At 42.2% G+C, this 27987-nt stretch overlaps 1 protein-coding gene across 1 annotated transcript in view; it reads right to left on the reverse strand.

Moving 5' to 3' along the window:
• Nucleotides 1-23108: 23108 nt before the first annotated feature.
• The window catches only part of LOC129839784 (VPS10 domain-containing receptor SorCS1-like), a 178275-nt gene continuing 173396 nt past the window's right edge, over nt 23109-27987 (reverse strand). Inside the window, exon 27 of the mRNA XM_055907422.1 lies at nt 23109-27735. Coding sequence (XP_055763397.1) covers nt 27671-27735 — 65 coding nt within the window. The 3' untranslated portion in view covers nt 23109-27670. The remainder of the gene's footprint in view (nt 27736-27987) is intronic.

Consider the following 27987-nt stretch of genomic DNA (forward strand, 5'->3'; position numbering starts at 1 on the left):
CCACGCTTTCATTTCACATGTACATGGAATTATGTGGGATTTTACCCAGAGCCCTAAAACTCCCCACCAAAGCAAGTTCGAAGTGGGATGTGATAGGCTACATGGAAACCTCAGCCAATTAGGCTCCCTCGTTCTACTCTCTGACCTTCCGTTCTCTGTTCGTATTAACATATATCCAGCTCCCTTCATCTGCCTTACTGGGGCCTTAATTGGAACTTGGCAATGGGAGAAAACGCCCGGTCCATTATTTCTCTGCACGCTGGAAGAAGAGATGACACCTCCTTAATTTCACATCTTTCATCAGATTAGGTGTCAATCATGTACAGTAGTTTCTGTCAGCAGATATTTGGGGTGTACAGTATGTTATAATGATCTAGTGCCAGCTACTGGGACTATATGTTCAGGTTAACGGTAGACATGATTCTGTATTTTGAATGTTAGGGTGTTAATTGGGGTGGCAGGTAGCCTAGTGGTTAGAGTGTTGGACTAGTAACCAAAAGGTTGCTAGATTAGATCCCTTAGCTGACAAGGTAAACATCTGTAGTTCTGCCCCTGAACAAGGCAGTTAACCCACTGTTCCTAGGCCATCATTGTAAATAAGAGTTTGTTCTTAACTGACTTGCCTAGTTAAATAAAGGTAAAAAATATATCTATATAAATTGTGGACCTAGTAGCTGAGGACTGTTTGTGTTGCTGTTTTGTTTTACATTGTATTGGTTGTTGTATTGTTGTGAACAGGGAACCATTTGGAATGAGATCATGGTCTCAATGGTTTTCCCCTGAATAAATAAAGAACAACACAAAATAAATAACAGTTAGTGTCTATCAATGCTTTTAATGTAAATTATTATATTATTCAGTACTGCTGCCTGCGACACAAAATACATTGACACTAATGGTTACTTACTAAAGTCATAATGACATGCATTGGTGCAGGGTGGTAAAGACATACACAGCCTTTATCTAGCGCAGTCTCTGATGTCTGTGATGGACCCTGTACCACCAACCATCAATACCCTCAAAGACAGATGAGGGAAAGGGAAGAATAATGATACATATCTAATAGATGGTCACATTTGTAGCACAATGTTGCCATTATAGTGCTCAGCGTTTGACTCTCGGAGAGATACATAATTACTATAGGCTGCACAGTGCAAGGACATGTGCAAATAACCTGTTAGTCGCCTCTCCCGTGGCAGCGTTTCACCTCACTTTTGTTCACTGTCATCGTAGCCCCACTAATGCCATTAAGCCAGGAGACGTTTGAAGTTATCACCGCTTCTCGGAGTTAGAGCAAATAGCTAATGTCCAATCACAGAAGAGCCCAGAAGAATACCTTTAGAAAGTAAGAGAGCGAGGGGAAGAGACAGAACGTGTGTGATGAATATAGAGGACAAAAGAACAGAGGGGGGAGAGAAGGAACAGAGAGAGGGGGGGTAGAAGACAGAGATGGAGAGAGAAGGGATGGGGGGGCAGAAAGAGACAGAAAGAGGGGGAGAGGGGGAGAGAGAGAAGAGATGGGGACAGAGAGAGAGAGAGAGAGAGAGAGAGAGAGAGAGAGAGAGAGAGAGAGAGAGAGAGAGAGAGAGAGAGAGAGAGAGAGAGAGAGAGAGAGAGAGAGAGAGAGAGAGAGAGAGAGAGAGAGTATACAGTGGCAGAATACCTGACCACTGTGACTGACCCAAAATTAAGGAAAGCTGTGACTATGTACGGACTCAGTGAGCTTAGCCTTGCTACTGAGAGAGTCTGCCTTAGGCAGACCTGGCTCTCAAGAGAAGACAGGCTGGATGCACACTGCCCACAAAATGAGGTGGAAACTGAGCTGCACTTGCTAACCTCCTGCCAAACGTATTACCATACTAGAGGCACAACTTCCCTCAGATTACACAGACACATAAATCATTCGAAAACAAATACAATTTTGATAAACTCCCATATCTATTGGGTGAAATACCATAGTGTGTCATCACAGCAGCAAGATTTGTGACCTGTTGCCACAAGAAAAGGGCAACCAGTAAAGAACAAACACCATTGTAAATAGAACCTATATTTATGTTTATTTATTTTCCCTTTTGTACTTTAACTATTTACACATCGTTACAACACTGTATACAGCCATAATATGACATTTGAAATGACTCTTTTCCTTTGGAACTTTTGTGAGTGTAATGTTTACTGTTCACTTTATATTGTTGAATTCAAATTTGTTTGTGATCTATTTCACTTGCTTTGACAGTATAAACATATGTTTCCCATGACAATAAAGCCCTTTGTATTGAACTGAATTGAGAGAGAGAGAGAGAGAGAGAGAGAGTAACGCCTGCTCCCGCTCTTCCCCCTGGCGCTACGCACTCTTACCACCATCATTATGCACACCTGCCTTCCCCCATCATGCGCATCAGCTATTATTGGACTCACCTGGAGTCAATCACCTCTGTCATTACCACCCCTATATCTGTCTGTTCCCCCGCTCTGTTCCCCGCTTCAGCATTGATTGCCGAATGTCGTTGTTTTGCCCATGTGATGACGCTGTGCTTGTCTTGTTTCAAGTCTGTTCCTTATTTAATGTTGACTCCCTGTACCTGCTTCTCATCTCCGACGTCGGTCCTTACAGAATGCTGAAGCCACCAAATGAAGCATCAGGGAGTACTGGCTTTCCGGTTGGTGGTGACGTCGGGTCCGGGGCCTGCCACCGATGGAACCGTGATTGTCTAAGCCAGCTCGTCGGGCTGTCACGCCCTAGCTGGCCTGAGAGGTTTCTTGCCCCGGTTGACTCAGAAGGCACCCATCCCACCTCAGGCCTCAGCCGGAAAGCCAGGATTTTACGCTCAGCAGGCTCGTCAGGCTGCTACGCCTCCGCCGGATCATCGGGCTCACACGCATCAGCGGGATTGACAGGCCTTCATGCCTCAGCCGGATAGTCAGGCTCTCACGCCTCTGCCGGTTCTTCGGGATTTCACACCCAGCCGGCATCCCTAGTGGGTCAGAAGTTTACATACACTATATACTAAATTGGTATTTGGTATCATTGCCTTTAAATTGTTTAACTTGGGTCAAACGTTTCTGGTAGCCTTCCTCAAGCTTCCGACAATAAGTTGGGTGAATTTTGGCACATTCATCCTGACAGAGCTGGTGTAACGTAATCAGGTTTGTAGGCCTCCTTGCTCGCACATGCTTTTTCAGTTCTGCCCGCAAATTTTCTATAGGATTGAGGTCAGGGCTTTGTGATGGCCACTCCAATACCTGGACTTTGCTGTCCTTAAGCCATTTTGCCACAACTTTGGAAGTATGCTTGGGGCCATTGTCCATTTGGAAGACTCTTTGCGACCAAGCTTTAACTTCCTGACTGATGTCTTGAGATGTTGCTTCAATATATCCACATAATTTTCCTTCCTCATGATGCCATTTATTTTCTGAAGAGCACCAGTCCTTCCTGCAGCAAAGCATCCCCACAACATGATGCTGCCACCCCCGTGCTTCACGGTTGGGATGGAGTTCTTTGGCTTGCAAGCCTCCCCCTTTTTCCTCCAAACATAATAATGGTCATTATGGTCAAACTGTTCTATTTTTGTTTCATCAGACCAGAGGACATTTCTCCAACAAGTACGCTCTTGGTCCCCATGTGCAGATGCAAACCATAGTCTGGATTTTGTATGGTGGTTTTGGAGCAGTGGCCTTTCAGGTGATGTCGAGATAGGAGTCGTTTTACTGTGGTGGTACCTTCAGGCGTGAACGTGGTACCTTCAGGCGTTTGGAAATTGCTCCCAGGGATGAACCAGAATTGTGGAGGTCTACTTGGCTTATTTATTTTTATTTTCCCATCATGTCAAGCAAATAGCCACTGAGTTTGAAGGTTGGCCTTGAAATACATCCACAGGTACACCTCCAATTGACTCAAATTATGACAATTAGCCTATCAGAAGCTTCAAAGCTGTTTAAAGGCACAGTCAACTTAGTGTATGTAAACTTCTGACCCACTGGAATTGTGATACAGTGAATTATAAGTGAAATAATCTGTCTGTAAACAATTGTTGGAAAAATTACTTGTGTCATGCACAAAGTAGATGTCCTAACCGATTTACCAAAACTATAGTTTTTGGATTAATTGGATTCATCTCTTGATTAATGCGGTCTGAGCTAGAACGGTGTTTCTGAGACAACGGCGGATACCGAAGGGGCCCGGGGCCGGGTCTTTTTACAAAAACATCTGTAGAGTCTGAATGGTTTAAGCTACAAAATCAAGCTATACAAGAGTTGTTGGAAGATAAGGGTGTTTTCTACATAGAAGATCATAGGAAATCCCATGATGTAGTGTCTATAATACTGTAATAAGCTCACACAGCTGCTGTCACAACCTCAACACAGTTGTCACTGTTTAGTTGGATATTCATTTCCCACTGAGCAAACATTTTCTGTACTTTCAGCAATCATATAAATTCCTTTTCATCCGGTTTTTGCTTTGGCACATCTTGTTTTTTTATTGATATCTGTCAGTAATAGTCACGAATGCAACTGTTCATGTCAAATTGTTTTGTGTTGTACTTGTAGCCCGGGTTGTCCTGAATAGAAAATGGTAAATACTTAATTGTGAGGCTAAATATAAGGGCTGGATATGCAGATAAATGAAAGTCAGATAAATCAAAAGCCGATTTTTGCTGGGGTCTCATGACTGATAGGGTTAATGGGATACGTTTGTTTCATCCCTTGATGAGCCTATATTTTTTATAATGAATAGTCATTACAAATGCTGCCTGTGGGTGCCTGGATCTACATTTCCAAAAACAACCCTATATGTTTCCAGGCTACGTGGTGTGTGTACTCATGTGTGGGTGTAGACATTAAAAATGCTATCTAATTAGGGCAGGGAAACTCCTAAGTTGTAGCTATTGCTGACTAAACATTTAGTTTGTGTCTATGTGTGGAATGAATTTGATATGTTCTCTGATCTTAAGGAAAAGTCAAGTCTGCAATGTCAAACTTCAAATACACTACAATTTTACATTTCCTGCATTACAGTGAAGTTCTCATTTGAAATATATATATTTTTTATATCCTGGAAGGGCTACAGAGTGTCAGGAAAGACCTGCATAGTTTCCAACAAACACACATGTTTATTTATGATTGTTTTGTCTATCACCAGAGGCCAACAACCATTCTTTCTCAAAAACACCCACTGTGCAGCATTCAATCCAATTGCAGTACCAATCATAGACATATATATATTACTTTCACAGGAGGCTGCTGATGGGAGGACAGCTCATAATAATGACCAGAACAGAATGTTTTTGATGTATTTGATACCATTCCACTGACACCGCTCCAGTCATTACCACGAGCCCGTCTTCCCTAATTAAGGTACCAACACGATAATATTGTATATGTGAGAGTTGGCATTTTTGAGTATTCCAAGACGTACATGTGGACCAATAAGATGCCTTAGCTCTTTCGAGACAAGACAACACCATCAACTCTACACCATAGAAATGCATGAGATGAAAATCTAAGCCCAAAATGAGCCCCAATTCCTATTGGATGAAAACCTACCGGTTGCACCCAATCGGACGATAGACAAAGCAGCCATCTAGTTAATGCCAACAGTTGTGTTCATTGACAGTGCACATACAGCTAAGCACTTTTCTCATACAAGTACTGCTCCAACTGTTGGACAGTCTGGCATGAGCTGATGTAGTACTTGGCTTCAAACCAAAAGAGGCAAAATACTCAGCACCTAAAGTGATGGAGAAGTCCCTATCTAATACACTGTGTGTCACCAAACATGGTATAGGCCATTCCTTTTTGCTGACTCAAGTCTGCATTGTGAAAGAGTGTCGACAAGGCTACTTCGGTAAGATGGGGGTTCCTTTCTGAAATTATGAAATTATTATAACTGCAGCAGCCATAAAATGTTCATGTTAATGTTAATAAGGTGATTTTGTTGATGTGAATTGGGAATACAGACACACTGATGAGTCAATAATGGCTTTTAGATAAACTTTGAAGATAGAGAAAGTCATCAGACTATTCAGCAGTCTGCCCAATACTGTGTGCACAGTGCCACCTAATGGAAATCAAGCAAAATGCATAGAAGGAATATATGAGAAATGTAACTAGGTGTACGACAGGTGGGTGTGAGAATATGCCAGTCTTGCTGGTGGTGGGTATGATTGCTAATTTCTTGCACATTTACCACATGTGGTAAAAATACCTCAAGTAGAGGTACTGTACAAATGTGTTCAGTATTTTGGACATATCCGAGGATGAAGGAAAGAACAGACATAAGGCTTAGCATACACGTTGGCTTCTCAGAGACTGCAGTGTTCAATGTCATTTCTTTCCCTGTTGAGGTATTATAACAACAATAGCAGTATAATTCGGTTCTAAGTCAAATCGGTGCTAAAACGGTCAATATTGAGAATTGGGAAATACATGTCATACCTACAGAAAGCTGAGACCCTCCTCTTTCTAACTGTCACAACAGCAACATGGGAGTAATCAGACGAAATGGTCATGGTATTGTAGGCTCGGTCTGGTCCTGCATGTCCATTGGGCATGCTGTACAGCCAAGCTTGGAGCGGCAGTGTAATTTCCACCTTTCTCACATTTGTTACCTATGTTTTAGACCTAGTGCTTATTTGACTCATGTATCTGGATTTAATTGACAACCTTATTTGAAAGAATTTAGGGTCAGTTTGAAGGGAAAATCCCCTCAGAAACGTATCTTTGGTATTTACAGTGCCTTCAGAAAGAATTCACACCATTGACTTCTTCCACGTGTTGTTTTGTTACAGCCTGAATTTAACACTGATTTAATTGAGATTCGGTAAAATTCACTATCCCATAATGTCAAAGTGGAATTGTGTTTTATTGAATATTTTTTATTTATTTTTATGAAAAGCTGAAGTGTCTTTTGTCAGTAAGTATTCCACCACTTGTAATGGCAAGCCTAAATAGGTTCAGGAGTAAAAATGTACTTAATAAGTCACATAAGTTGCATGGAATTAAAGGTTAAAGGTTGCAAAAAAAGTGTTTAATAAACATGATTTTTGAATGACTACCTAATCTCTGTACCCCACAAGTACAATTATCTGTAAGGTCCCTCAGTCAAGCAGTGAATGTCAAACACAGATTCAACCACAAAGACCAGGAAGGTTTTCAAATGCCTCGCAAAGAAGGGCACCTATTGGTAGTTGGATAAAAATAAATCAGACATTGAGTATCCCTTTGAACATGGTGAAGATATTAATTACACTTTAGATGGTCTATCAATGCACCCAGACACTACAAAGATACAGGGATCCTTCCTAACTCAGTTGCCGGAGAGAAAGGAAACCACTCAGGGATTCCATCATGAGGCCAACGGTGACTTTTAAACAGTTACAGAATTTAATGGCTGTGATAGGAGAAAACTGAGGATGGATCAACAACATTATAGTTCACAGAGTGAAAAGAAGGAAGCCAAATATTAAAAAATATGAATCTTGTTTGTAATAAGGCACTAAAATAATACTGCAAAACATGTGGCAAAACAATTCATTTTTTGTCCTGAATACAAAGTGTTATGTTTGTGGCAAATCCAATTCAACACATTATTTAGGACCACTCTCAATTATTTTTAAGCATAGTGGTGGTAATTGTTAAGGACTAGCGAGTTTTCCAGGATAGAAAATCAACAAAATGGCACTAAGCATAGTCAAAATCCTAGAGAAAAACCTGGTTCATTCTGCTTTCCACCAGAAACTGGGAGATAAATGTACATTTCAGCAGGACAATAACCTAAAACACAATGCCAAATCTACTTCGCAGTTGCTCACCAAGAAAACTGAATGTTCCTGAGTGGCCAAGTTACAGTTTTGACTTAAATCTACTTGAAAATCTATGGCATGACCTGAAAATGGTTGTTTAGCAATGATCAACAACCACTTTGACAGAGCTTGAATAATTATTTTTATTATAATGGAAAATGTTGCTCAATCCAGGTGTGGAAAGCTCTTAAAGACCCAGAAAGACACATCTGTAATTGCTGCCAAAGGTGCTTCTACAAAGTATTGATTCAGGGGTGTGAACATTTATGTAAATGGTATATTTCGAAAAACAGGTTTTCACTTTGTCAATATGGGGTATTTATTGTCTGTAGATGGGTGGCATTTAAAGAAAAGATTTAATACATTTTGAATTCAGGCTGTAACACAACATAATGCGGAATAAGTCAAGGGGTATTAACTACTTTCTGAAGTCACAATACATTTTCAAGATATTGGACTTTCAAGAAGCAAAGTGCCACCGGCCGCATCATCGTAATAATGTAAAAATCATCACGTGGCAGGTGATATTTTGCTTCTTGAAGGTCCAGTATCTTGAAAACTTGACCGCTGACATACAAAACATTTTGGGTCTGTATCAGCAGTGGTCTTGTGCAATTTTTTTTGTGGATTTACCATTTTAAGAGTTGGGGAAAACAGGACAGCAAGGCATCACTCATCTGATAGGTCGGCCTAGTTAAAGATTTTACGCAAGGGCCCATAGGTTATAAGTGCAGCAGTGCAGTTGATGGGATACCTTACTGACGGTAAGAAAAATATTTCATTCTGTTTAATGCAGTTTGTCTTTGAGGACAATGAAGCACTGCATTTAAATGAGCTGTGAACATAAAAAAAATGTTAGCCTATTGACTTGTTAAGTCATTGAAATTCATACATAGCAATGAGTGAGTGTGGAGTGCAGAGGATCCTAGAAGTTAGACTATTGAAATCTAAAATATTCCAGGCCTACATGTAGCTACTGTGTATCAAATCTATATCTGAAGGCTAAATATAGCCAAGTTGTATAGAATATTTTTTCCAAGTGAGCTTTGCAGCCCAAATGACACGTAGGCCTACCTAAGAGGGAGCTAGCTGATGGTCAGTAAGGGACCTAACGTCTCCTCCTGCCAACTCTCCTCCTATGCCTCACGGTCCGAGTGGCTCTATGCCTCCTGCGGACTGGGCGAGTAGTTGATCGTCTACGTCCGGGCATGATTATTGTTATACCCACTGAGTAGCTGTACCTGTGCTTTTATAGGCTTTGCCTTGGTAACGAAATGACGTCATAATGTCATGATGCAATAGTAACCATGCCATTCCAAACACAACAACTGGGGTAATAGACAAAAGGTCCTACTTTAAACAAAGTACGGCTAATAAAGGCTTTAATATAGAGTATAAATAAAGGCTACATAAGCACTACATAAATACTTCACAAATCATCTATAAACATATGTCATACTCTATAAATGGTGTATTAACATACGTAGTGCGTTATGTCACATTTGGCATGTCATTATTTGGTTGGAATGGCTATGTCATTCTTTACACACCATTTATAGAGTATGACATATGATTACAGATGATTTGTGAAGCATTCATGTAGTGCTTATGAAGCCTTTTGTATGCTATATTAAACCTGTATAAGTTGTACTTCGTTTAAAGTGGGACCCAAAACACAATATTAGGAAGGTTTTCTTAATGTTTGCTATACTCAGTGTAAAGTGGACAATATCATGTGGGAGGACGACACACTTCTTTTGAGCCTAAAAGGAAGAAAAGCATCCCAACATTGTAGGAGGAGATCCTCCCTCAGCTTAAAATCCTTAGTGTTATTGTAATACAGAGATAGACATTTGTCTTGTCCTATATCTATGTGCCAATATCTTATCACATACAGCACACCTGGATATAACAACAGATGTTCTCTATTTAATTTCTCTCCAACTTCCATGTTCGCCTTATTTCAATAGCCTGTATGATAGAGGGAGTCTTTTACTCAGCTAAGGGCCAATACCGTATGACACATACGGCGCCTGGATATAACCACAGGTGTGTGCTATTCTGTGTTTAAGTCTACATTTAACTCCCATTCTTCCAAAGTCTTTATGACAGAGACATGAGGCTTTGAGAAGAAGATGATCATTCACCTCCCAGTCGGTGATATTTCTGTCAGACAGCCTCCTGCTAGAGTTTTTTTCTGAGGGGTAATAATACGATAATTACAACATGACCTAAAAGCTCCTCTTCTCACAAATCTCCTCTTCTCACAAATCTCCTCTTCTCACAAATCTCCTCTTCTCACAAATCTCCTCTTCTCACAAATCTCCTCTTCACACAAATCTCCTCTTCTCACAAATCTCCTCTTCACACAAATCTCCTCTTCACACAAATCTCCTCTTCACACAAATCTCCTCTTCACACAAATCTCCTCTTCACACAAATCTCCTCTTCTCACAAATCTCCTCTTCTCACAAATCTCCTCTTCTCACAAATCTCCTCTTCACACAAATCTCCTCTTCTCACAAATCTCCTCTTCTCACAAATCTCCTCTTCTCACAAATCTCCTCTTCTCACAAATCTCCTCTTCTCACAAATCTCCTCTTCTCACAAATCTCCTCTTCACACAAATCTCCTCTTCTCACAAATCTCCTCTTCTCACAAATCTCCTCTTCACACAAATCTCCCTCCGTCCTTCATTCACTCATTCCCTCTATCCTCATCTCTTCTCCTCTCTCCCTCCCTACTCCCTTTACTTATACCCCCTCTGTCTTGCTCTCTTCTTCTCTACTCATCCCTCTATCCTTGCATGGGTATATGTTTCCCAGTTTGAATAAGCATACGCAGAAAGCAGGAGAATCTGTAATTGCTGCAGATGTAAGATGTCTCTGAACCCAGGCATGGGATCTCAGTGTGAGCCCTAGTCGCTGTGCCCATCAGTGGCGTCGCTCTCAGTGATACGATGCGGTACACGCTGCCTGGCGCCCAGCAGTGTGTGTCAACCCGTTTCCTGCGCTGCAGACATGAAAGCTTTGCTATTCCTATTTTAGTGGAAAAATAGATTTTTTCTCTCTGGTTCTGTTTTGATGTTGTTTTGTTGTTCTGTATCAAACGTCATAGAACAATAAGCTACTGATATTGTACCACAGACGTGTGCCTGCATGGACCATATAGTACAGTGATCTATAAGGAACTTGTACCATAAGAAGTATAAATACATGCTCAATGTATAGACTTAACCTTTCTATGGAGGTCAACTGCCACTGTTTTGTTAAACCATAGCGAACTCTTTACTATAGCGGCGTGCCATTCTACTATGCCTGTGACATGGGCATCATGCACACTTGGATACATACATGTCCAGTATAGCCTTTGTATGGAAGTGAACTTCCACAGTCTGGTTCTGTTAGTGGAAACCTGTAGTATGTCAAGTCCTATTAAATCCAGTAGGCTACAGATACGCAGTAGGCCATATATATCCTGTCTACCTGACTGCTCTTGTTCATTGTCTGTCACTACAGGAGCTGAGAGCCTTTCGGGTGGTCTGTTCTCTCAGTATGTTGCAGATCTACTCACAGTGTACGGTACTTTCATCTGACAGAGCCACACCTCCCCCTGTTGAGGGAAAAGCGTACTGCTGCAGACAGTTTCCACACCATGATAAGCATAACCACTGCTACTGTTAACTTTAAAACCCCTCATACCTAGAGCCAGGAGATTTTCCTGATCATGTGACAGGGATGTGAACAGGAAAAACTCCAGGCCCTACACCATCAAACTGAAACATGATCCTTTTCATATCGTCAGTGTATTGGATAAATAATGGTACTCCAATGACTGTTGCTCAACAAATACACACAATAAACTCTCTATGATGTTCTACAAAAGGGTATTGAGTTCCAAACTAAATACTGTACCCATTACCAGGGGTTCTTAAACTTGTTAAGCTCGTGACCCAAAAGAGAAATTGACTGTTCTCCCGGGACCCACATTGTCATCCAACGACCCAAATTAAGAAGGAATTGTGAGTGATTATTGATGTATTCTCATAACTCGCGGCCCACCTCTCACATGCCCATGGCTCAGTTTGGGTCCCGACCCACAGTTTAAGAAACCCTACATTAGACAAATGGTTTGCCAACATGTTGTGCCATGTTGAGCACTTCTGATAATTTACGCTCTGTTTCATTTCCGGCTGTCTAATGAAAGAATTCCCTAGGCTGGTGTAGTTCACAGAAATTGCATTTTAGTTCCATGAATGATGAAAACGTTTAGTTTGCCTAAAAGCTTACGATAGCTCCTGGTTTCTGCACTCACAAGCGCCAAAGGAAAGGAAAAATGTCATGCATTTAATTGGCAATCATAGAGAGATATGGCTCTCATTGATATGATCAGATAATCTGACTGTCTGTGCACCAGCTAGTTTGATTCAGGTTTTATGAGAATTTCATTTTGCCTCAATTAATTATGAATCCATTTTAATCTCTTAGATTTCCTTTCAATTGAATAAAGAAAAGATGAACAGGAAGTTAAAAATAAGCTTTTTGGAAAGAATTGTGTTGATTATCAGCTGGATCATCTTTTTTAATTCAGAATACATGCTTTATTATCTATTCATTACCAGTTAATAAGACATTTTACGACGCAAAACTAGATTTGACTAGATTTGACTTTTACTCTACAGCATTCATAACACAACGCACCTGAGGTTTAAACAGAGCTATCATAGAAACTGAGATAAGCTTCTCATGGAAACGTGTCAGTCTCACTGCATCTAGGCTTCATATTGGTTTGAGTTGGTAGTAATGTTTCAGAACCAAAAGCAAACAGTGCATAAACTGCTTCATAATGACCACTGCCTTTATTTCTCTGAATGTTGTCAGTCTTTGCTTTTTACCGTTGTACTTATCGTAAAAGTGTCTGAAGTTATTATGAGTTCACCAATCATCATGCAAGAAAGTGAGTGTGAGTGTGGGTGTGTTTGTTGTCCATGTGTGTGCATGTGTGTGTGTGCATGTGTGCGTGTGTGTGTGCATGTGCGTGCGTGTGCGTTTGCATGTGTGTGTGTGCGTGCGTGCGTGTGTGTGTGTGTGTGTGTGTGTGTGTGTGTGTGTGTGTGTGTGTGTGTGTGTGTGTGTGTGTGTGTGTATTCAGTATTCAGCACCGTGGCCCAATAACTAAAGAGTTCAACCTCATTGAACTCAGTTTTAACTACCTGGCTGTAAGCTCCCCTTCCAAGGAGAGAACATTAACGTGTAAGACCATTAAACTCCCGGGTACTGTATGTTAATGATCTTGGGAAGGCGGTGAGGTGTGTGTGTGTGTGTGTGTGTGTGTGTGTGTGTGTGTGTGTGTGTGTGTGTGTGTGTGTGTGTGTGTGTGTGTGTGTGTGTGTGTGTGTGTGTGTGTGTGTGTGTGTGTGTGTGTGTGTGTGTGTGTGTGTGTGTGTGTGTGTGTGTGTGTGTGTGTGTGTGTGTGTGTTGTATTGTCAAATCCTTGTCCAGCCTCCTGTAGGGACATCATTGTCAAATCACATAAATTGTAAGCTCAATGGATTAACACACCCTCTGTAGTCAAAACAAAATGCCTATTGTAGCAGCCTGGTCTTTATTCAAAATATTGCATACACAGAACGCTCCTAGAATGAATTAAAGGAGTAATCAGTAGAACAATAAAATGAATTCTTTGTGTGTGTTGGTGTGTTTGTGTGTGTGTTGTCTTTCTGTGAACGTTTCCCTTTCATATACAACCCTCCTACCAAGAAAATTGCCATTGTGTGTTCAAATGTATGTGTGTGTTTGTTTGCAATGCATGTTTTTGTGTATATGTATGTGTGCATGCTACTGTCTGCACACTTCTTACCAGTCCCCCTCCACTCTGCTGCTTTAGAAGGTTACCAGCAAAGGCATTTCTCCCTCTAACTCTCTGCTCTGAAGTTTCTCTGCAGACCTGTCCCCTCAGGGAACCCCCTTTACTGAAATAAAGCATTTCCAATGGCAATTAATATTAGAGCATGCAAATCACTGAGGAGAGGACCAAAGTGACATTCCCTCACCAGTGACCTCACTCGCCCTCCCTCCTCCTCCCTACTTCCTTCCTCGAGGGACAGCCAGCTCCCTCTCTAAAGTACACGACACGACACAGGCTCCATCATGTGTTAATAGAGTTAATAGAGAGAGGACGGCTGGTTTGTTACTGCTACACTGCATGCTGGCGTCCCTGTATTAGAGGTCCCGTTTCTAACCTCCATGGTTCGCTGCACTTCTACAGTTCCTGGGTGGTGTGTGTTTGCTAGATTTTGAGGTGTTGGCTCAAAGTGAAGAGAAGACATGTCCTACTATTGCTTTTTATCAGATGCATCTTTGGGTGTAAATGTTGTTCCAGGATGAATAGGCCTTCTGAGAAGTCCACTGATTTGGAACGGCCACTACCAGGAATGCAGATTGTTGTCTGTAAAGTAATGAATGTACTGCAGCAGGCTAAATCAGGGTCACACAGAGTGTTTCTTGGTAGTCTTAAACAAATCTACTTTGAAACAAAAGTATACGCCTCACATGGGCTTAAAGTATACGCCTCACATGGGCTTAAAGTATACGCCTCACATGGGCTTAAAGTATACGCCTCACATGGGCTTAAAACAAAGAAGACACCTGTACCATGTCAGAAGCATGCCACTCTGCATCCTCCTGCTGTTAAGCAGGGTTGGTCCTGCTTGGTCCCTCAATGGGAGACCAGATGCTGCTTGAAGTGGTATTGGAGGGCCAGTAGGAGGCACTCTTACCTCTGGTTAAATAAAATATCCCAGGGCAGTGACTGGGGACATTGCCCTGTGTAGGGTTGTGTCTCTGACTGATTAAATGAGATGACAGGCTAAATTATCAAATTAATTACGTGAATGAATTAAACCATGCAAAAATGTACTCATTAATAACCTGGGGCACCATGGAAGAGTGTTCATAGAGTTGCTGTCTTCTGAATAAACTCTTTTGAAGATCTTTTATATCAATAGTAGTCAATTATTAATCGTCACCTTATTCAGTCTCATTCTGATTGTCGTAAAGTACCTGGTTATCTGCACGAACCCTGGCTAACAAATTGAATAAGCAATACACAAATTGGCTTAATTATTTATTTACTAATCACACAGAATTACATGGATATACACAAGATAGATCATACATCGATTACTAATCATGTCATGAAGTCCCTAGTGGACTAACCCGATATAAGACGGCTGGTTACACAAAGGAAGGGGGTTGGGTTTGAAGGAAAGAGCGGGACGACTGAGGGACAAAGGTATTGGGTCTCTATCGGACCTTGAGAAGCTACGCTTCTGTAAATACAGAATCTTATGCATTCTAATAACCGCCCATTTGGAAAAGGAAAATGCAAAATATATATTTACTCTGAGCTGTGCATCGATAGATGGGTCGAAGATGGAAGACTGGTTTGCCCAGCAGAGATCGCCATTGTCCTTTGAAGAATCTTTCTGGTCGTAGCGTTGTAGAGTGGATACGTTGAAGTACCCTGTCATTCTCAGGAGATTGTCTGTCCTTTCCTAGGCCACGTACGTTTAGAGCTGCAGCTGATAACTCGACGTCTAGGATGTATCACTTCTTCTTTAGTGAATAATAGTTCAAAGTTCATACCGGAGTTCCAAATTAAGCAGCAGCAGCTGAAAAGATGAGCTCCTACAAATATTGAAATTTAAATGTTTTTTTTTAGAGTAAAGTACATCGAAAAAAATCAAAAGAAAACTGCAAACTGAATAGGAGACCAAACAAGCAGCAAACAAAGAAGAAAGGCTTTTGAAAAAATAACAATTTTTTCATAAAATTATATCGTTTTCTTAGCTAGCTAAGTTGTTTACCTGTTGCTAGGCAGTTGCTAGGGACATTCCTGGAAGAAGCTAGCTAGCTAACAAGGAGTGTCTAGTTGGCAGAAGAGAAGAAGGGACAAAGAAGGGACAAAGTGGGACAAAATAAGGACAGAAGAAAAGGGAAAGGGGGGAAAGGGGACATTAATGTGAAGCAGTCCTCTAAAGACACAAAAGACAATAATACAAGAAACAACACTTCTATTGCCTCTCCCTCTACGATACGCACTTCCGGGTTGGAGCGAGTAGTTGCATTCCGCTTTGCTCCACAGGTAGTATTACATTTCATTTCATTACAGTACAACAGTTTGATTTGTTTGATCTTAGCTGGCTACATAGCCGTCTTTGTATCCAAGATAATTGTGTAGTCTAGAGTAATTGTCGAGGTTACCTAGCCAGTTAGAGGTTACCTAGCCAGCTACACTTTCAAACAAAGTCAACAACGCAGCCACTGCTAGCTAGCCTATTTCACCAGCCAGCAGTACTATATAATTTTAGTCAATAAGATTTTTTGCAACGTAAGCTTAACTTTCTGAACATTCGAGACGTGTAGTCCACTTGTCATTCCAATCTCCTTTGCATTAGCGTAGCCTCTTCTGTAGCCTGTCAACTATGTGTCTGTCTATCCCTGTTCTCTCCTCTCTGCACAGACCATACAAACGCTTCACACCGCGTGGCCGCTGCTACTCTAACCTGGTGGTCCCAGCGCGCACGACCCACGTGGAGTTCCAGGTCTCAGGCAGCCTCTGGAACTGCCGATCTGCGGCCAACAAGGCAGAGTTCATCTCAGCCTATGCTTCCCTCCAGTCCCTCGACTTCTTGGCACTGACGGAAACATGGATTACCACTGATAACACTGCTACTCCTACTGCTCTCTCCTCGTCTGCCCACGTGTTCTCGCACACCCCGAGAGCTTCTGGTCAGCGGGGTGGTGGCACTGGGATCCTCATCTCTCCCAAGTGGACATTCTCTCTTTCTCCCCTGACCCATCTGTCTATCGCCTCCTTTGAATTCCATGCTGTCACAGTTACCAGCCCTTTCAAGCTTAACATCCTTATCATTTATCGCCCCTCAGGTTCCCTTGGAGAGTTCATCAATGAGCTTGACGCCCTGATAAGTTCCTTTCCTGAGGATGGCTCACCTCTCACAGTTCTGGGTGACTTTAACCTCCCCACGTCTACCTTTGACTCATTCCTCTCTGCCTCCTTCTTTCCACTCCTCTCCTCTTTTGACCTCACCCTCTCACCTTCCCCCCCTACTCACAAGGCAGGCAATACGCTTGACCTCATCTTTACTAGATGCTGTTCTTCCACTAATCTCATTGCAACTCCCCTCCAAGTCTCCGACCACTACCTTGTATCCTTTTCCCTCTCGCTCTCATCCAACACTTCCCACACTGCCCCTACTCGGATGGTATCGCACCGTCCCAACCTTCGCTCTCTCTCCCCCGCTACTCTCTCCTCTTCCATCCTATCATCTCTTCCCTCTGCTCAAACCTTCTCCAACCTATCTCCTGATTCTGCCTCCTCAACCCTCCTCTCCTCCCTTTCTGCATCCTTTGACTCTCTATGTCCCCTATCCTCCAGGCCGGCTCGGTCCTCCCCTCCTGCTCCGTGGCTCGACGACTCATTGCGAGCTCACAGAACAGGGCTCCGGGCAGCCGAGCGGAAATGGAGGAAAACTCGCCTCCCTGCGGATCTGGCATCCTTTCACTCCCTCCTCTCTACATTCTCCTCTTCTGTCTCTGCTGCTAAAGCCAATTTCTACCACTCTAAATTCCAAGCATCTGCCTCTAACCCTAGGAAGCTCTTTGCCACCTTCTCCTCCCTCCTGAATCCTCCTCCCCCTCCTCCCCCCTCCTCCCTCTCTGCTGATGACTTCGTCAACCATTTTGAAAAGAAGGTCGACGACATCCGATCCTCGTTTGCTAAGTCAAACGACACCGCTGGTTCTGCTCACACTGCCCTACCCTGTGCTTTGACCTCTTTCTCCCCTCTCTCTCCAGATGAAATCTCGCGTCTTGTGACGGCCGGCCGCCCAACAACCTGCCCGCTTGACCCTATCCCCTCCTCTCTTCTCCAGACCATTTCCGGAGACCTTCTCCCTTACCTCACCTCGCTCATCAATTCATCCTTGATCGCTGGCTACGTCCCTTCCGTCTTCAAGAGAGCGAGAGTTGCACCCCTTCTGAAAAAACCTACACTCGATCCCTCCGATGTCAACAACTACAGACCAGTATCCCTTCTTTCTTTTCTCTCCAAAACTCTTGAACGTGCCGTCCTTGGCCAGCTCTCCTGCTATCTCTCTCAGAATGACCTTCTTGATCCAAATCAGTCAGGTTTCAAGACTAGTCATTCAACTGAGACTGCTCTTCTCTGTGTCACGGAGGCGCTCCGCACTGCTAAAGCTAACTCTCTCTCCTCTGCTCTCATCCTTCTAGACCTATCGGCTGCCTTTGATACTGTGAACCATCAGATCCTCCTCTCCACCCTCTCCGAGCTGGGCATCTCCGGCGCGGCCCACGCTTGGATTGCGTCCTACCTGACAGGTCGCTCCTACCAGGTGGCGTGGCGAGAATCTGTCTCCGCACCACGTGCTCTCACCACTGGTGTCCCCCAGGGCTCTGTTCTAGGCCCTCTCCTATTCTCGCTATACACCAAGTCACTTGGCTCTGTCATATCCTCACATAGTCTCTCCTATCATTGCTATGCAGACGACACACAATTAATCTTCTCCTTTCCCCCCTCTGATAACCAGGTGGTGAATTGCATCTCTGCATGTCTGGCAGACATATTAGTGTGGATGACGGATCACCACCTCAAGCTGAACCTCGGCAAGACGGAGCTGCTCTTCCTCCCGGGGAAGGACTGCCCGTTCCATGATCTCGCCATCACGGTTGACAACTCCATTGTGTCCTCCTCCCAGAGTGCTAAGAACCTTGGCGTGATCCTGGACAACACCCTGTCGTTCTCAACTAACATCAAGGCGGTGACCCGTTCCTGTAGGTTCATGCTCTACAACATTCGCAGAGTACGACCCTGCCTCACGCAGGAAGCGGCGCAGGTCCTAATCCAGGCACTTGTCATCTCCCGTCTGGATTACTGCAACTCGCTGTTGGCTGGGCTCCCTGCCTGTGCCATTAAACCCCTACAACTCATCCAGAACGCCACAGCCCGTCTGGTGTTCAACTTTCCCAAGTTCTCTCACGTCACCCCGCTCCTCCGCTCTCTCCACTGGCTTCCAGTTGAAGCTCGCATCCGCTACAAGACCATGGTGCTTGCCTATGGAGCTGTGAGGGGAACGGCACCTCCGTACCTTCAGGCTCTGATCAGGCCCTACACCCAAACAAGGGCACTGCGTTCATCCACCTCTGGCCTGCTCGCCTCCCTACCTCTGAGGAAGTACAGTTCCCGCTCAGCCCAGTCAAAACTGTTCGCTGCTCTGGCACCCCAATGGTGGAACAAACTCCCTCACGACGCCAGGTCAGCGGAGTCAATCACCACCTTCCGGAGACACCTGAAACCCCACCTCTTTAAGGAATACCTAGGATAGGATAAAGTAATCCTTCTAACCCCCCCCCCCTTAAAAGAGTTAGATGCACTATTGTAAAGTGGTTGTTCCACTGGATATCATAAGGTGAATGCACCAATTTGTAAGTCGCTCTGGATAAGAGCGTCTGCTAAATGACTTAAATGTAATGTAAATGTATACCAAGTTGCCATAATCAGCTCGTGCTGTATTCTGGCTGGTCTAGTCGAAATTCACCATCCCAGCGTGGTGATCGTCACTTGCACGTTGAAATTCACCCTTTTTAACATTCGCACAGTAGTCCTTACATTTCTGGAACTAAATGTTAATGATCGTTACAGGGGCTTTTGTATTGGTGAGGAGAAGGGGCATGTTTCATCCGTCTAACCAATGTCTGTGCACCCGTGGGTGGGGTTACTGACTGAGCATAAGTTTTTTACATGAAACAATTCTCTCATTTAGAAGCTATGAAATCACATTTTATCTTCTCACAAAAAGTTTCATGTTTAATTAAAAAAAAGCAACATTTTGATGTAAATCTGATAACTAAAATTGTATCTTTCAAAGTAGACTTTCAAAGATACAATTACGTCGTCCTATCATCAGTAACAATCTACCAAAACAACGACTGATCTGACATCATATTCTTTAAGTACCAACGGACCCTTCCATTACAGAAATATTGTCTCATTGTTCAACTTTCTGATGTTACCATCCTGTAGAGTCTTTCTCTGTGGTAACAAAGGGCTTTCCAAAAGTCCATTCTGTAGAGTGGAGAGAGTTTCGGTATTTATGGTAGGGTCATAAACCTGGTGGGTGTAGAGAGAGAAGGAGAGGGGGGGGGTTATGACCCTCACCCAACAGGACGAAGTTTTGGATGGGACTTTAAATGGATGTCCTGACTCTCTGTGGTCGCTAAAGATCACATGGCACTTTGTCCAGGCTAAATTCCCAGTCTGACCATCATGGCCACCTAATCATTCCCAGCTTCCAATTGGCTCATTCATCCCCTGTAACTATTCCCCAGGTCGTTACTGTTAATGAGAGTATGTTCTCAGTCTACTTACCTCTTTAAATTAAATAAAAATAGTTTTGCATTATTGCATCCCAATATTACACTTTATATAAATCACTGAAGACTAAAATATAACAAAACTGTTTGACATAGAAACACCAGATTTTTAGCGGGTTTTATGAAATTCTGAAAAACATGAATAACATTCCATCCATGGGACCACTAGGTCATTTGACTCCAGGAAAGGGCTACTTCTCGAGTTGCCTTCAGAGGAATATCAAATCAAATCAAATTGTTTTAGTCAAATGCGCCAAATACAGTGAAATGCTTACTTACGAGCCCCTAACCAACAATGCAGTTGAAAAAATAAGGATGAGAATAAGAAATAAAAGTAACTATATACAGGGGGGTACCGGTACAGAGTCAATGTGCAGGGGCACCGGTTAGTTGAGGTAATATGTGTATATAGGTCGAGTTATTAAAGCGACTATGCATAGATGATAACAACAGAGAGTAGCAGCGGTGTAAAAGAGGAGGACCGGGAGAGGGGGGGGGGGGGGGGGGCAATGCAAATAGTCTGGGTAGCCATCTGATTAGGTGTTCAGGAGTCTTATGACTTGGAGGTAGAAGCTGTTTAGAAGCCTCTAGGACCGCTTGCCGTGTGGTGGCAGAGAAAACAGTCTATGACTAGGGTGGCTGGAGTCTTTGACAATTTTTAGGGCCTTCCTCTGACACCGCCTGGTAGAGAGGTCCTGGAGGGCAGGAAGCTTGGCCCCAGTGACGTACTATACCCTCTGTACTGCCTTGCGGTCGGAGGCCGAGCAGTTTCCATACCAGGCAGTGATGCAACCAGTCAGTAAGCTCTCGATGGTGCAGCTGTAAAACCTTTTGAGGATCTGAGGACCCATGCCAAATCTTTTCAGTCTCCTGAGGGGTAATAGATTTTGTCGTGAACTTTTCACGACTGTCAAATCAAATCAAATCAAGTTTATTTTATATAGCCCTTCGTACATCAGCTAATATCTCGAAGTGCTGTACAGAAACCCAGCCTAAAACCCCAAACAGCAAGCAATGCAGGTGTAGAAGCACATGTCTTGGTGTGCTTGGACCATGTTAGTTTGTTGGTGATGTGGACACCAAGGAACTTGAAGCTCTCAACCTCCGGCTTGCTCCTGGACTGTGTTATAACTATGCAGTTCCTTGTCTTTGATTGATGTAAAGGCTAAGAAGGGGCTTTAACTACCCAGGGTGCTGTCCCACCAGAAACACACACACACACACAGTCTCCTGTCCTCCTCCTGTCCTCCCCTCTAAACCTCCTCTCTCTTCAAGCAATTACGTGTTCTTTTCTTCAGTGCTAGACTCCCTGACTTTAAGTCTGGGCTTTAACTCAACGTAACATCATGGACTATTGACGTTGACATTATCAGGGGTGGCGCTAACTCTATACAGTGTGTGCAAATGAAGTAAGATTAGGGAGGTAAGGCAATAAATAGGCCATAGTGGCAAAATAATTACAATTTAGCAATTAAACACTGGAGTGATAGATGTGCAGAAGATGAATGTGAGATACTGGGGTGCAAAGGAGGGAGAAAAAAGAAATGATAGGGGACCAGGATTACAGTCATTGGATGATAAGGGACCCGGATTACAGTCATTGGATGATAGGGGACCCGGATTACAGTCATTGCTAAAACCGATGTATTACTGACCATCAATGATTAAACGCTAGAAATGCAATCACATGATTAACTTAAAAGTGTTCGATGCCATTCTCTCTCTTCTCTCTCTCTCTTAGAGTCAGGTGGTTTAACAGGAGCCTAGAGAAGAATTGTTCCAGTGTTTCCTTCTCTCTCTCTCTCTCTCTCTGGCTAATTTGGATAATATTGGCATTGCAAGTTGAATGTCATCATCGCATATTTTACTTCAACGGTGTTAAACGCCTTTCTCTCTCTGTGTCTGTCTGTGTGTCTCTTCTTCAGTCTAATAATACCAGCCCTATAGGCAGCAGGGCTACACCGTGCTGTGTTGTATGCTCTGGCTGCTGGGTGTCTGGGGCACTGCAGTCCGTTTCCTTGAGCGCTGTGCTGGCCCCCTGTTGGCATTGATCTTTGGTTAATCTCCCCTCCGTCTCCCAGGGACGGCCCTGGTCTGACTTTGAACGATTAAAGAGTCCCTCAAGTCAATCTGATGAGGCATCACCATGCATCACTAATGGCCCTGGACGTTACTTTTCTAGTCTCCGTTTCTCTTTCCATTGTTCTGTCTTTCTCCTTCTTTCTCCATTCTGCTCTCTCTCCCACTCTTGTCTTTCTCTCGCTCTCACCTACATTGCTCTCTCCCTCCCTCCATATCTCTATCTCTCTCCCTATCCCCGTCTCTTCTATCGCTCGATCATCTCCTTTCTGCCTCTTTCTCTCTTCCTTTTCTTGTTTCTCTCCCTCTCTCGTTCTGTCCCTCTCCATCGCTCCCCCTCTTTCTCTCTCTCTCTCATTAACCCTTTGTTAGGGACACAGGGTTCTGTATTACCGTCAGAATTATCACCATCATCACCACTCTTGTGTTATGTTGCCTCAGATACCCTCACCGGACAGGGAGCGTGATGAGGATTTTATAGTGAAGTCATTGTTGTGTTAAAAGAATAGGCAAAATTGAGTGCTTTATGCATGGTAAGGTTTGTGCTATTACTTAAAGTTGACATTTTATCAAGTATACCATTACTTATGAGATGTTAAGTCAAAATCTACTACACATACTGTATGTCAATGTGTTTATCTCTCGAAGTATGCATATGAGAAAATACATTTGTCATTGTATTCATGTATAGGTAAATGCAACATTTGTCAATGTATTTGTCATGTATGCCTGGATAAGAAAATACAAACACCTGTTTAATTCGATTTTCTTTATAGGTTGAATATAACTTCCGCAAATACATAGTATTTTTTTTTACAAATATTGTAAAAAAATGAAAACACTGTTAACATCAACTTTCTTTCCATTTAATAAATATGATTGTAAATGCATAAAACAATTACACACAGCACATTTAAGGTCAAAACAAAAAAACATTGTACACCTAAAGTTTTGTATTTTTTATATAAAAGCTTTACAGTAATAAAACTCTGTCTACAAAAATAATCTCACTAAATCTATGGGGGGAAGAGAGCGAAGTTATAGTTTAGGGATGAACAAAATCAAGTCCTCGTGAAGCGTGTGTGTCTGCTGGTTTCCTTTTAATGCCTTCACACACCTGGATACGGTCCTAAAATGGACACCATACTGCTGGTTTACCTGGTAGAATCAGACCTTGTTTCAGATGTTAAATAAGGTTTTACGGTGTCCATATTAGAACTGCTTTAGAAATAAGACATTCAGGCTGTTGAGAACTGGACATGCCCGTCTCTTGCTCTAGCTAGTCTGTCGTTCGTATACAGCCCAGCCCACACCTTGGGTTCCTGTCCTGTGACATCACAATATGTCTAAACATCCCGGGCCAGAGTTTCCATATCACTTGCCAGCAGAGCTTCAAGGAAGTTCCACTTGTCCTCCACCATTTGTGAACCTGAAGGATTCAAAGGCAGAAGGGGCTTAACTTGAACCAGTGTGGGCCGGTGGAATCGTTCTCAGCTGAATATTGCCTAAGGGATTGTTCTGAGAGCTCCGCCATTGTTCTATAGGTCAAAATACTTATATGGAGCACGCAAAGCTTGTAATTCGAAGACTTATGTTAAAGAGACCATTCACTCAGAAGTCTCTCAAATCCTTTAATGTGATGATAATCAGAAGTAAATATAGGGTCATATTGCTAGAGTTTCCTGCTGCTCTGATGGAGTTATATATTCTGTAGTTCAACCAGTCATTTATTAAAACATTAGCCAAACGCTGTTACATTGTCATAATTCTTGATATACATAAAATAATAGCAACTTTATAGTAGTCTTTCTGAGAGGAAATAGCCTATGTCTTGTCAATTTGTAAGAAAAACATTTATCAAAATAAACAGAAGATGAAATTAGGTTTGTTATTTAAAAAAGTACTAGCATGCAGCCTCAAATATACATGTTTAAACCAGAGGATGGGCAATTTTTCATAGTGAAATATATAAGAAGCGTTGCTATGAAACACTATTGGAAGATAGCAATGTAACGATGAGTTAAGTAAATGATATCTGAATTCGTACAATACATTGGTGTATCCAGTGCATATCTATCTGAAAATACCTCTTATTTCTAAGGTCAAAGACATGAACGTTGTCCTGTTTCTTTCTTTCTCTTACAGTACCAGTCAAAAGTTTGGACACACCTACTCATTCAAGGGTTTTTTATTTATTTTTACTGTTGTCTACGTTGTAGAATAATAGTGAAGACATCAAAACTATGAAATAACACATGTGGAAATATGTAGTAACCAAAAAACTGTTAAACAAATCAAAATATGTTTTATATTTGAGATTCTTCAAAGTAGCCACTCTTTGCCTTGATGACAGCTTTGCACATTCTTGGCATTCTCTCAACCAGCTTCATGAGGAAGTCACCTGGAATGCATTTAAATTAACAGGTGTGCTTTGTTAAATGTTAATTTGTGGAATTTCTTTCCTTTCCTTCTTTCCTGAGTTTGAGCCAATCAGTTGTGTTGTGACAAGGTAGGGGTGGTACACAGAAGATAGCCTATTTGGTAAAAGACCAAATCCATATTATGGCAAGAACATCTCAAATAAGCAAAGAGAAACGACAGTCCATCATTACTTTAAGACATGAAGGTCAGTCAATGCGGAACATTTCAAGAACTTTTAAAGTTTCTTCAAGTGCACTCGCAAAACCCATCAAGCGCTCTTATGAAACTGTCTCTCATGAGGACCACCACAGGAAAGGAAGACCCAAAGTTACTTCTGCGGCAGAGGATAAGTTTGTTAGAGTTAACAGCCTCAGAAATTGCAGCCCAAATAAATGCTTCACAGAGTTCAAGTAGCAGACACATCTCAACATCAACTGTTCAGAGGAGACTGTGTGAATCAGTCCTTCATGGTTGAATTGCTGCAAAGAAACCACTACTAAAGGAAACCAATAATAAGAAGAGACTTGCTTGGTCCAAGAGACACAAGCAATTGACATTAGACTGGTGGAAATCTGTCCTTTGGTCTAATGAGTCCAAATGTGAGATTTTTGGTTCCAACCGCCGTGTCTTTCTAAGACGCAGAGTAGGTGAATGGATGATCTCCGCATGTGTGGTTCCCACAGTCAAGCATGGATGAGGAGGTGTGATGGTGCTTTGCTGGTGACACACTGTCTGTGATTTATTTAGAATTCAAGGCACACTTCACCAATATGGCTACCACAGCATTCTGCAGCGATACGCCATCCAATTTGGTTTGCGCTTAGTAGGACTATCATTTGTTTTTCAAAAGGACAATGACCCAAAACACACCTCCAGGCTGTGTAAGGGCTATTTGACCAAGAAAGAGAGTGATGGAGTGCCTCATCAGATCACCTGGCCTCTATAATCACTCAACCTCAACCCAATTGAGATGGTTTGGAATGAGTTGGACCGCGAGTGAAGGAAAAGCAGCCATAAAGTGCTCAGCATATGTGGGAACTCCTTCAAGACTTTTTGAAAAGCATTCCATGTGAAGCTGGTTTTGAGACTGCCAAGGGAACTGCAAAACTGCCATCAAGGCAAAGGGTGGCTACGTTGAAGAATCTCAAATATATTTTGATTTGTTTAACACTTTTTTGGTTACTAAATGATTCCATATGTGTTATTTTATCATTTTGATGTCTTCACTATTATTATACAATGTAGAACATAGTAAAAAAAAAAAAAAAAAAAAAACTTGAGTAGGTGTGTCCAAACTTGACTGGTACTGTACATTCTAGGTTGTGTGTTGGTGGGTGGGTGTTCGTGTGTCTATACAATATGTATGCTACATAGTTCAAGTCACGCGGAATATTTTAGCATCACTGTCCAGCTACAGTAGGAATAATGGTTACATGAAGATTCCAGAAATATCATAATTTTCCCTCCATAATTCTCTTTATGGAACGACAAGGACAATAAGAAGGGCCTTCAGAAATTCAATAACCATCAATCAAACAATCACGACTGTCAGATTCCACATGTGAAACACTTCGGGGTTCGACTGCATCTAAACCTGCTTCTCAAAACAAGTTAACCATCCATGTACCCTACCATCCTCTACTATCTGCGCTCTACTTCCTTTGGTTCTTGAAAAGGGGTTTAATACGCTAAGGAGATGGAGTATACAGGACCGAGGCTGGGGGATATTAGCCTAAATGTGTCACCAACCTTAACCAGCATTGAGCTTGACTGGCTGCATTAACTCAATTCCCGACTAGACTTCCAGTTCTGTTCTGTTCTCCCTATTTCAATGCCCTGGTGTGTCTTGTCCTAAAAGGCAGTCCACTCTTTTTTTCGCTCTGAACGCTCCACTTGATATTCGATCTTAAAGCAGCTGTATTTCATTTGAACTTTTGCAACCTCCAAATTGGGACGTCAGATAACTTCGGAAGAAAAGGTTACTTTGAGAGGATATTGACTGATTTTGATGCCCCCCCGAAATAACTGTCTTCTGCCCATTTCTCTTCTATGAAATCAGGTGTAACTAATGCATGGTGTCAGAGGGAACTGAAAACGTAATGCATCTACATTGGCTTCTCTTGAAGTCCCTATCATGGTAGCAGGCTAGCAACATGTTTCTCAGGCAAGCGGGGGAAAAAACAAAGTGTCATACAACTAGTGTTTCTCGTTAAATACAGCTCGTAGTGTAGAGATTAACAGCAAAGTTCAATAAAATCACCAAATCAAGAGACAACCAAACCCTGTATCTGTCTTTGAATTATTACATTGTAAGCAAAAACAAAACATTTCAGTACAAAAGTGTATTGTGCCATAATCAGCTTTCCGTGAGACAGTGAACGGAAACAAAATTGTTGTATTAATAATTGATATAGTTTTTCAGTTTGTAATTTGTTATTAAAATACACAAATATCACACAGACATTCATGATTTACAAAATAAATGTGATTTTAAATTCAATTATATACTGAATAAATAGTGTACCACCTCTGGTAGCGACACACAGTAGCGAAAAAGGATGAAAGACACTCACAGTAAGCGAACCAAAAGAGTGTTGTTTTTGTGTGTCTTTTTTTCTTTAGATCATGCTGGCTTTCCATTTGTAGTTATGTACTTGACTTTGTATAAATACATTTCATCAAAAATTATTTTTTATTGGATAGACATACATTATGAAAAAAACAAAAACCTGTATACAGTTTCTTCTGGTTTTCACAGAGCACAGTAAGTGTCAGCAAAGTCAGTAAAGTCCAACATGCACAGGTATAAAGCTCAAAACCATTGTGTCCGCTCAAATGATTCAAAAAGTCCATGACACTGAATGGAGTCGCTGTTTTCGGAGTTGTCCAGAGTTTTTAAACGTTGATGTACGTGGGGAGTTCCGTTGAGAACTTGACATGTGCGTGAGATTTGATGCATCCTTTAAAGGATAAATGATGGGAGACAGAGACATGAGGTAAGATGTCAGAAGACATTCCAGTCAGTATGAGTTAAATCACATTTCTCCACAATGAATGAGGCTCTAGCTGAAACCTTGAGTGGAATGGGGCCATTAATTTATTAATCAAAACCTCAGTGAAAGTCTCTTTTGCGTGAATGAAAAAAGATTATCTTCATGGCAACCGATATATAGTATGTGAAAGTAATGGAACAAAATGTAATTACAGTGGGG

The sequence above is a fragment of the Salvelinus fontinalis genome, chromosome 40 (assembly GCF_029448725.1).
Source record: "Salvelinus fontinalis isolate EN_2023a chromosome 40, ASM2944872v1, whole genome shotgun sequence".
Classification (NCBI taxonomy): domain Eukaryota; kingdom Metazoa; phylum Chordata; class Actinopteri; order Salmoniformes; family Salmonidae; genus Salvelinus; species Salvelinus fontinalis.